Source organism: Anneissia japonica, unplaced genomic scaffold (assembly GCF_011630105.1).
Source record: "Anneissia japonica isolate Jap-2015-1 unplaced genomic scaffold, ASM1163010v1 scaffold284824_len513422_cov204, whole genome shotgun sequence".
In the NCBI taxonomy this organism is placed as follows: domain Eukaryota; kingdom Metazoa; phylum Echinodermata; class Crinoidea; order Comatulida; family Comatulidae; genus Anneissia; species Anneissia japonica.
The window spans coordinates 418,606-430,590 of NW_022732066.1; the positions used below are offsets into that span (position 1 = coordinate 418,606).

At 31.8% G+C, this 11,985-nt stretch overlaps 2 protein-coding genes across 2 annotated transcripts in view; one reads left to right on the top strand and one right to left on the bottom strand.

The window, feature by feature from the left end:
- Positions 1–4,351, top strand: part of LOC117115559 (sperm-associated antigen 8-like) — a 5,821-nt gene extending 1,470 nt beyond the window's left edge. Inside the window, exons 3-4 of the mRNA XM_033259409.1 lie at positions 1,723–1,946; positions 2,417–4,351. Coding sequence (XP_033115300.1) covers positions 1,723–1,946; positions 2,417–2,539 — 347 coding nt within the window. The 3' untranslated portion in view covers positions 2,540–4,351. The remainder of the gene's footprint in view (positions 1–1,722; positions 1,947–2,416) is intronic.
- A 5,436-nt stretch (positions 4,352–9,787) lies between these two features.
- Positions 9,788–11,985, bottom strand: part of LOC117115554 (myosin-IIIb-like) — a gene marked incomplete in the record, with an annotated part of 37,091 nt that continues 34,893 nt past the window's right edge. Inside the window, 1 exon segment of the mRNA XM_033259402.1 lies at positions 9,788–10,588.

The window sequence follows — 11,985 nt, forward strand, 5'->3', positions numbered from 1 at the left end:
TTTCACCCTGCCTCTTATACACATCTAGATGTGTATAAGAGACAGAATCAATGTTGCTATAGTATCAGAATTATCTTCTTCATTCTCATATGCAACCTAACTAAGGAGTGTCTTCGAAGAAGTCTCTGCAAAAGTTGCTTGAAATTGGAGGTGCCATCGGACCCGAATGATCACATCGAGCATTTATATATGGCGCTCTACATAAAGAACACTGCGACACCTAGTGCTATACAATTCAAGTGGGCAATAATAAATAAATTAAACTACTGTATTTAATTTATATTCAAAAGAAATTCAAAAGAGATAAAACCTCCAATAGTAAGATGGAACATATGCAAAGACACACAATATGGTACAAACAATGAACTGTCCTATATTGAAAAAAATGTAAACTTTTCAAAAATTCGGCCAAATATAGTTTGGCCGTGACTTTCCAAATGCTACGGCCAGGCAAATTTTTATACGGCCAGATTTGAGGAATCTGGCCGTCAAAAAGGCCAAATGGCAACCCTGATTGCATTTCTGTTCTAACATGTTGAGGGAGATTTAGGTCTTGCATAGCTGCAAGTACAAATCCAATATCAATACAATTTAATTGGTTAAACAATCCTGGTTCATATACTTGTATTTCATTTAATTTCTTTATTTTTCTTGTGTTTGTTTTTTTACAGTACATTAAATTTAGGATAATTTTCTTATAACTAAATTTAATTAATTAGTAAGCTCTTCACTTCACTTAAATATTCATAGAAGTATACCTCCTTCATTAATACGTCTTCATTAATATGTCTTATAACGAAGACGTATTAATGAATATGTGCACTTTTATTATGAACAAGCCCCCAATATTTATTATTTAAGAGGCAACGTCCTTGACTCTGTTTAAGGGCCGCCTAAAAAGCATCTTTTCACTATTTAATTTGTCTTCATTTGTGTGCAATAGCCCTCTGAGAGATTATTATAAGGAGCTATATTAAAAACATATATATTATTATTTTAATTATAATTATATTATTATGTATATTCACTTGACTTACATATTCATGTTTGTTAATACATTATCAGAATCTTAAAATCATAAATATTAGAGCAGGAAATGCAGTTTCATATGATAGTATACTATGTGTTATTCTTTGTTATAACAAAGAATAACACACTTACAGAATGTTTCCTGTATTATTAGCACAGCTTTTTATATAATAATTTGACACCGGCATGGCATTTATTGACTGATCTTAAGCCCTTAATTACTAGGCATATTTCATTACACATAGCTTCAGGTAAGGTCATAAAATTTACATAGATTGAATAAAGTAGCAATTCAACTTCAACATTTTTTATTACTCTTGTTATTTATGCCTAAAGTGTTATGGTATTGTTGGTATTGTGTTGATGGTATTGTTTATTATTAATTTTTTTTTCTTGAATTTTATAATTGAGGGCCATTTTTTATTTCTTGATTAAATTCTTGCTTATACAGTATTTAAATATTTGAAAATTTAAAAAAAATATATCATTTCTATTACCAAATTTTTCATTGGGGCCATTTTTACCTACCTGTCATATGGGGCCATTTTTTCCGGGGGGCCATTTTTTCCGGGGCCATTTTTTCTGGGGCCATTTTTTCCGGGGCCATTCTTACCTACATTCAATAAGCTGAGATAATAAGTACATACAAAAAGTTTTAAAGTAATGCACCATCATCTATTTTTGTATTAATAGGTCGGAAAAAAGAGCTGTTGGAGAGGGCGCTTTATGCCCAAGTGTCACAAGAAGTACATAACGAATTCAATCCCCCTCCTCCTGAGGTTGAGTACACTTCTATTACAAAGAAAGATTTTACTGTTGAGGGTTTTCAGTCCAAAGAAATAGAGCCAGAATTTGAACATAATGTAGAGACAGAACAACCTATAACCTTTTGGAGTTCACACAAGAACAAGATTCATGTAAGTGTGAATAATGAATATTGAATAATAAGAACTTGTATGAGAGAAGGTATCTATGGGTTAAAAGGTGTCAATATCATATAGCTGTGGTGGTGCCTAGACAGCAAGAGGGTGCGAGTTCCACCAGAGACACTCATGCTAGAGTTTTATATCATATACAATAATTTATATATATTATTATAGAACACCTTTTAATGATTTATATGTGAAAGAATATGTATTGTATTCCCGACACCAAGCAGTACTCTTTTTCAGTAATGTGTTTTAAATTCAGCTGAGTAACTTAAATTTGCATTGCATATTTTAATTAAGGAATATCTTTAAGAATTATGTACTGTATGAATATTTTATTGAATATGAAATTTGGTGGGATGGTCACCCAGCAGCAAGGAAAAAAAAAATAGCTGAAAGAAGTGCAGATTCGCTCTATTATTATTATTGTTATTATTTCTTCTTTCTTCTTCTTACAGGGTGTGACTCAAGTCAAGACGACAGACACACCTTTCAAGAAAAACACAGCCTTCAGCAAGCCAATATCAGAATATACGGATGAATCCGAACCTTATGATGCAGAGAAGTATCCATGGATGTGAGCCAGACATCGGATCTTCATTAAATATTCCATCCTTCCCAGTCTAAAAGTTTAAATGAATTTTCTCTACATTTTTGCACAGTTATATTTACAAAGAATATTTTTTTAAACCACATATTAAATATTAAAATAAGATTATTGAAATGCTGATGTCAACATTTACTGTGAGGTTTCATTGATTGCACGTCCTTCATGCAATGAGTCATGAGAAATTCTACAGCGCATTGTTCGTAATGCATTTATTTTGGATGTCTCAAATTCGTATTTATGACCTGCGTATGTCAATGAATTACTTACCTACGAAATTTGTTGCATGCTTCTTGCTCTCTCTTTTGGAATAATCCCTAAATGTCAGTTATTATGAACATTTAATTAATGTCCTGCAAAATTAATTTCAGTTATGAAAATTTAAATTTTAACAAGTCTTGCTAAAATTAAATTAATACGGTATCAGTTATTATGAAAATATGTCCTTCCATTGAAGTATAAAATACGTCCATGGTCCTGCTGAAGTAACATCTTGCTGAAACTAAATTAATTTAATGTCAGTTATGAAAATTTAAATATTAATATGTCTTGTGCTGAATTAAGGTGAGTTATGAAAATTTAAATATCAATAAGTCTTGCTAAAACTAAATTAATGTCATTTATTACAAAAATTTAACTAGTAAGTGTAGCTTATATTGATTTCTCCCAAGATTCATCATGACAAGTATGAGGCATTCTTGATTAAGTTTGATGCTTATTTCTCATTTCCTCGGTTTCCACATGGCTTACTACTTACAAAATTTTCCCATTTCTTGAGTGTAGATGAACATACGTCTTTGACATAATAGCAAAAAACCTCTTATTAATACTGATACTAGAATTTTTTATAACAAATTTAGTGAAGCACTCGTATAATTTTATGTTGTAAGAATTGCCATTTTTGTTTTTTTTATGTAATACCAAGGAGGTACTTACAATAGATTAATAGTATCTGTGGTACAATGGAATGTCCTTGAATTAATGTCTTTTGAGGATATGATTTTCTGTGTAATTGGTATAAGATACAACAATGTACTTTAATTCACACTAGGGGTAATAACTTCTGAAAGGCAACGCAGTTCAGTCATATGAGCAGCAACAATGATTAATTTGAATTGAACAAGAAATTACAGCTGCAATATGTTCAATACAATAGGGCGTTTTATTTCTATTAAAAATCGGAGATGGAAACGGTTCTCTTATCATGTAGGTGGTTATAAGGATTAAAAACTACGCCGCAGAAAAACCTTTGGCTTGCATAAAAAATGGAATGTTGTTTTGTGGGCCCCATTTCTACTACCACATGAAAAGATTTTTTGGAAAGAGCAGTTACTGGAGTCGTTTCTCAGCCAGTAGAAAACACAGCCGCAGGGTCATGTTTATAATTTATTATTGGTTAGGTATGCAAATGAGTAGGGCTGTGATGCAAGCAAAAGTACAGATGGGAGACCTAATGGAGATAATGCAAGAGCGCATTTAATCATGGAGGTATTAAGAAGAGGTTATCAGTGGGACTAGCATTCAAATGAGACATGTGTTGATTATTTGCTGTGACCATATGGCACCTTAACAAGTTTTTAAGCTTTTCATGGTCACATCATGGTCACATAGTTTACCTAGTGGGCATGATATAAATTCATTACAATAGCTTTAGAGGCCTATCTTTTAAAACAAAGAGTCCTTAAATGCAGTTGTTCCCGTTTAGCTTGATTTTAAATAATTTCTTGTATATCAAAAAACATGTATTATACTTTGTGTTGTGAATAAATAAATTTTCAACATTATAGTGAGTTGTTTTCATTAAACTTGTATAGTTGTCTCCTTGGTACTTGAGATTTGCTGTCTCTAGTACATCTAGTCTTAATTAACCAAAAATGTTTAGTTGACTTCACTGTTATGTTAATGTTTTGAGAGAGAAACTAAGATTTTATTTTGTAATTCGTATGAAATGTGAGAGATCCTGCCGGAGTATGTGCAATCAGTTCGTTGTACGTGTTTCCAGCAGAAGGATTTATAGTCCAGTCAATCTGTGGTTTGACCCAGAATTAATTGCAACAGAAATAATATTTGCGGAATCCGTTCCAGAAATATGCACAAAATAACATACTAAAAGTCCGAAAATCCAATCAGGGGAATATTGTAAATTTTAAAGATATTTAATGAGTTAACATCCAATCGTTTATTGTGTCATATAGCCCAGCTGCGTTGAAGCGTAGGAAAGCCTGTTGTTACTAACGAAAAATTGTTAAAATAAAATAGACGCCTGTTGTTGCTAAAGAAAAAAATGTTAAAATAAAATAGACGCCCACGCGCGATGAGGCCAGACGCGTCGATACCACAATGATCAACACAAAGTTTCGTGCACTGTTCTCAAAATTTAATAAAATAATCTCTAAAAATACAGAAGAAAGACAAGCAAGACAATCTAAAAATACATTCCTAACTAAATCTACCATGAACATAGAATAAAGAAACTGAACACAGTCACAACGACAACACCGGGGTACTTTCTAAAATGAGCGATAAAAATGTTTAAAACTTTAAAAATATATCAATGTTACTATTTTGATAATTTGTAAGATGTCTTTGTAATCATTCGGTAGACCTAATATTTAAGTATAGTAGGTGGCCTAACAATAAATGTTTGTACCACGAGCTTATCTCTGTTCTATCACCAAAATCACCAGTTTTGACAGGGTTACTTTCGTCTAAATGCATAATTTCTATCTCACATTTTTATTTTATATACAGTATTTTTATTCCAAATTTCATGATGAAAGTTCATATAATATTACGATTGAAATTAAAACAATTTTTTGTATATCAAATTCCCTCTGCTTTAAAAAGTATATTTATCAGAAAAACTCCGACCAGCGGTGGTCCAAACCAAGGGGTCGACTTCCCCTTGCCCACCCTCCCCACATCCCCACTGGCGCCACAACTAGCTCCGACCAAAAATAAAGTTGTTTTTTGTTTTTTTTCATTTATAACAAGTAGAGCTTTTAAATATCTTGTCTTCACCCCTGCAGTATGATCAGAATAATCAGAATTCATCTGGTAGAAAAAAACTTCTACGTATTTTCTACATATTAGTAGACTCTGAAATCGATTAAATAGGCTTTCGAAACCCCTACATTTTCATATTTTTCGGGTGATTCACATGCCCTGGATCACTTCAAAAAGATATTGAGCGACACCCGACCACGTCCAATTTGCTGTCATTGGGGACATCCCCCGGTCGGGAAATCCTGGCGCCACCACTGAGTATGACCCAGAACAACATTATTACAGTTAATATTTGATTATTGGTATTAAACCTAACGTACTTTCGATTTCCTATCTCGGCCTATTGACAGTAGCCGTGTGCGATGATCCCTGTGTTACCAACGCGTCAAGTTTCATCCAACTGCGTTCGCAAGCGGGCGTCCCATGCTTTAACTTTGTTTCGTTAGCAACAATAGGCAATTATACGCTCCAACACAGCATTAATACGATGTATATGATTAATATGTGTGTATGCATGCATGTATTGTGTGTGTGTGTATATATGTATGTATGTATATATGCATATATATGTGTGTATGTGTATATGTATGTATGTATGTATGTGTATATATATATGTGTGTGTATATGTGTATTACCCTACTTACTTATATTCTTAATAGGCCTATTAGTATTTATTATTATTTCTATTAATATTTTTGTAAACCCTTTTTAAAAAATATATATTTCGTTCTACCGCAGTATTTTCTTACTATATTTAATCACAGTAATTAAGTTTTTACCGATTTTGTTATTGTTGCACATCTTTACGGTTGTGCCTCTGTTATAAAAGGGAAGCAATAAAGTTACTTACTACGATGCGACACAATTGGATGTTAACGCATTAAATATCTTTAAAATTAACACTGTTCTCCCTATTGAATTTTTTCTGACTTTATTTTAACATGTTATTATGTGAATATTTTAATAGGAACAAATTCTGCAAAAATTATTTCTGTAGCAAATAGTTCTAGGTCGATTACAATTTTGTCACAGATTGACTGGACTATTTTTAATTATACTGTCCTCTTATACAGCATATTTAACACCTGACAGAGTAAGACACCAAACAGAATGTTGGTTGAACAAATATTTTCTTTCTCTATGGTATATATAAACATTGTGATGAAAAATGATAGAAAATAACCATACCAGTAGGAAGGATAAAATTACGAGAAGTCTTTTTGTAAATAAAAAAATATTATGTTTATTCGTCCCAATTGATATTACTATTCCCCGCATCATCTGCAGGATTTTTGGTACCCAAGACCCAAGGATAAGAAGGTGAGCACCTCAACCACAGTCGCAGAGTGCTACAGCAGTATTCCGAGATGAAAAATATCAATTTTAACAACACACAAAATTATCTACTAGGGCCTTGTCTGCAGAAAATCCAAATAAATTATATTTATGCATTAAATTTTTGAGCTAGACAACTCCCAACCATAATTATTAGGCGAAGTAAAAAAATAAGTAGTTTCTCGTCCTAATATTTTGAAAAAAAGGAGAATGAGGGCATTTTTTTTTTTACTCCGAGATGGCAAATTCAAGATGGTGGATGAAAAACAGCTACAACTTTCCCACTAGTGAAAGCAAATAAAAGAAGCACCAGACATGATTCATACCATATGTATCTGAAACCACCATAGATTGAAGAGAGGAATTTTACTGACGAGTTAGCCAAATTTTTGTACAATAAAGGAAATTTTTTAAAAATTAAAAAAAATTTGCCGAGGCAGAGATAATCCATGAGAAACTAGTAATGTTTTTGTACTTGGCCTTATTGACAAATAAATTACTGGGGTTTGTCTTCTTGGAGATTTTTACTTTTTATAGTACAGATGTCTATCAACAGCCATCATCCAGTGAAAAAAACACAGTGCATTTTTGTTGAAATATTATTTGTTAAACCATTTCCCAAAGGCTATGGTGCAATCTCCTGTAAGTAGATTTTGATGTTTATGCGTTTCGCTGTCTCAGCAGTTGAATGTCATATTTGTTGTTGGCTCCTCACTGGCAAGTTTTTTTGCAATTATATTATTTTTGGTTGAATATTTCAGGATTGTGTTTTTCTATCCTTATATTTGTATTTGTTACTTTATATTCTTTTGGCAAAATAAAATGACACAAGTTGCTCATAGCCTGCTCTATGCTTATGTCGTTTATTTATTTCACATACATAAGCATTTTTAAAAATTATAGTTTACTAAAATTCCCTAGAAATCCATATTAAACATCAAATTTAGTCAAATATACATAATATATATTATATATAATACATATGTGTAAACAAAATCTTTCCAACACACACTGAATGTCACTGAAAAATTATTACAAATTTTATAATCATTTTTATCAAAAAATATTTTGTAACATTATCTTTCATTAGAAATATATTCACATAAAGATGATAATACGGTACTGTATTTATCGATTGTAAAGAATATAAAAATTATTGAACCTTTACTTTGAAGGATCAGTCTAATAAAATATAGCAATTTCAATCAATGAACTATACTACAATCCTAATATTTTCATTTCCTCTAACACACCTCTACTAATATCAAACATTATTAATAACAGTACTGTAATAAGCTCTATTATGCCCACATTATATACGTGTATTTGAGTTTACATCCGAACACTGGTAAAGACACACAAGCAATCAATGCACAGAGGTTGTTGTTTATCGATTATTCTTTGCTGTCAGCTATGCCTCGGTGAAGCCATTACAGAAATACGCCAAGTAGTTCATTTAATTTTTGCACACATTTGCCAAGCAGTTCAATGATCTAAGCAACTCTACATTATGTCAGTGAGTATATATAATAAGGTAGCGCATTTTCAGTTATGGAGAGCCTTTTTACCCCTAAATATAAAACAATTTTATGAAATTTCTAAATACTTCTAAAGAATTCTTTCGATTGTCTGTTATCAAATTAATTCATATTAAGATAATTTCCAGACTTTTTCAAGAAATTCAATTAAGATTTTTTTCAGATTCTCCAAGCAATTCCATATAAAATTGTGCATGTCTTTCATACACTTTACCTAATAAAAAGAAGTAAATTATGTAGACAATATAGATTGTACCATGTAGATTATTCCAGGGTGAAAATAATGCAAGACAAATTGCATGAGGAAAAGAGTGGATAATAGTTGTTGGGAGTTCAAAATATGCAGATAGGAAGATGAGGGTAAACTTTTGTGTCACTAATGCATTGCAGTATTAAAATTTGTGCTGACAGTTTACTAAAGTGGGGAAAATGCAGGTCCTCTAACCCAGGGGTGCCCACCTTCTGGGATGGGGTCAAAGGTGATCACTGGAAAGAAACTTGTGATTCTTTTTAAAGCCTAGTTTCCATAAAATTGCTACAGACACTACAAGGTTTTTACTGCAATCCTTGCACTGCATAGCTGTCCCCATGAAGGAACTTCACCATTTACCAAATTTTCAATTTTTGAACCAGGTTTTGCCGATCTCTTCTTATCTGTCTTTTTTTACTGCTTCAGGGAATTTTGTAACAAGATTAACAGTGAAGCTCATTAGTTATGAATAGTTCTTAAGATTATGATTTTTACCTGAAATTATAGCTAAGGTAATAAAAATCCCAAATATTTTTGAACAACAGGTTTTTAAACTTTTTCAGCCTGGTTTTTAAATACTATGGTATTTTATAGAAACAGCAATGCCTGCTGTGATAATGACTCTTAAGTAGAAGTATTCTTCTTTGATGTTTAATTGGATTATTTAGATAAGATTCTGGCAAAACCTGATTCACCAACCCACAAGGGTTTGCTGGTAAATGGGATAGTAAGAGCATGTGATGCAATTGTGAACATTCCCTGATTCAAATGACCAATCAGCGTAAAAGAATGAGTTTTATGGAAACTAGGCTGAGATGACAGTAATTAGATCAGTTGATTTGTACAATGGTATAAAATATGATTTATAAAATTTTACAAAATTGTCCCCGCCGCCACGAAAAAGTGGAAATTTCAGTTTTTCTTTATTTTTATTATGCCCTCTGCTGCCTTGAAATCTCCAAAGATATGTATATTTGTATATTTATTCATAATTATATAAATTTGAAGCATTTAACCATCCTATTTTACATTCACCAATAAATTTTTATTTTTATTTTCTCCTCTGTCTGGATGATTTTGGCAAAACTTTTTATTTTTATTTCGCCCTCCTTGGATAATGTTTAAAAAATAAGTAAGCGAAACAAGGAATAAAAAAAGTCTTGCCTAAAATAAGATAAACATTTTGTTATAGACTTATACATAAAATATATCTATTTAAAAATCCTGTCCACCAAAATATAAAAGGTTGTATAATCTATACTACCTAATAATGATAATATTTCGTTCTATTTATTCATATTCAACAATTTATAAAATATTAAATACTTAAATATTTATAAACTGAAAGTCATATACATATCATGCAGTAAAATATTGAAATGGCTGAGACGCAATCAATCACACTGTACATCATATCAGTAATGCTGAATAGTGTTATTATTTTAAATTATGTGACCCACACACTGCAAAGTGGGCTTGCTGCAAGAGACATAAAAATTGTGATAAATTTGATATTTGCACTTAATCATGTACACCTCAGTGTAAATGAAATGGAGATATTATTGCCTTTATTAAATAAGTATATGCCTGAACTGAAAATGAAATAAAAAACTACAGCTTTAGAAATTCATTTTTTTATCACTATTTATATTTTTTTCATATTTTCACTAATATTAAACCAAATGTTTAAAATCACTTTACACTGAATGATTCAAAAATATATTTGTTGTTATAGCCAAGTTTCAAGAACCAACCTACTTTAGTTGTTTTTACTTCAAAAGGAGCTGCATTTTGAGGTGGAGGTTCAGATGTCACTAGCAAAGACAACTAGCAATGCTGATTATTTGGAGCCTGTATGCACATAAGCAGCCAATGTGCTTTAATTCTCATAACCAGCCTTCAGTAATACAATAATACAAAAATATATCAAAGATAAACATTTAAAATAATTACAAATCATGACATATTATGGATGGGTTGGGAACTGACAAGCAACAGGCAATAAGCGGCAGTGGCGTAACGATGGGGTAGGGGGCCCTGGTGTTTTCTGAGACTGGAGCCCTTTTAGTGGTGGTGCCAGTGGAGGGGGATCCTGTTCGACAGGCCTGTACCCCCTCGAACCTAACGCCTTGACGATGTCGTTGGATCAAAATTTTTAAAAATATTATTTGCCTATTTAAATTCACATTATTTTAATTTCCAATCCTTAATGTTGTGGTTTAAAAGCACAATTTGGATCATACTAAGCTCTACAAACCCTCCAGTGAACCCTACCAGCCATTTTTTTAATGTGAGACCTGGATATAATATATGTCCCACAGTCGCCCCTGCAAAACCCTATCGCGGGCTGCCACACTAAAAAAGAATGTAGGTAAGAATGGCCCCGGAAAAAATGGCCCCAGAAAAAATGGCCCCGGAAAAAATGGCCCCAGAAAATATGGCCCCGGTAAAAATGGCCCCATATGACAGGTAGGTAAAAATGGCCCCAATGAAAAATTCGGTAATAGAAATGATATATTTTTTTTAATCTTTAAATATTTAAATACTGTATAAGCAAGAATTGAATCAAGAAATAAAAAATGGCCCTCAATTATAAAATTCAAGAAAAAAAAAAAAAAATAAACAAATGTTGTAAAATACCTTGTTGCAAAAATTTAATTAATAAATCAACATAAAGAATATGCATATTTGAGAACTAAAATAAATTAGTTTTTAGCTCCTATTAGTAGCTCTGGGAGTAGGTCTAAGAATTTTTTAAAATTATTAATATTATTAGATATTATTACTATATTTGCGGCAAATTATTAATATTATTATTATTATTAATGGCTCTGATGGGAGGCTCTAAAACATTGATTCGGCACCAGTTTTGAACGACAAACTTGCAGGTAATGTTATAAACCATTTTCGGGAAATTTGAAATAAAAATTTCCAATAACGTGGCGAATACCAACGATGGGGACTTTCAGAGGCCTGGCATTTCGCGGTACGTATTACTGTCATGGATAACATCAACAGCAAATCTAAATTGCTAACGAGCACAAACATTTTAAAACGGAAAAACAGTACAGTAAAATGTACAATAGCGAGTTTGTCAAACAAGGTATAAAAAAAGTCTCGCCTTGGGTAGCATCTTTTTAAAGAAAATCATTAATTTCATTAAAAAAAACAAAAGTTACTGATTGATTAAATAATTCTATTTTAAATAAGAAATGATTATGCACAGTAAAGGTAACATAGGACAACATTTAAAAGATCATTATATTAGTGCTACTGAAACTGTTAATTAT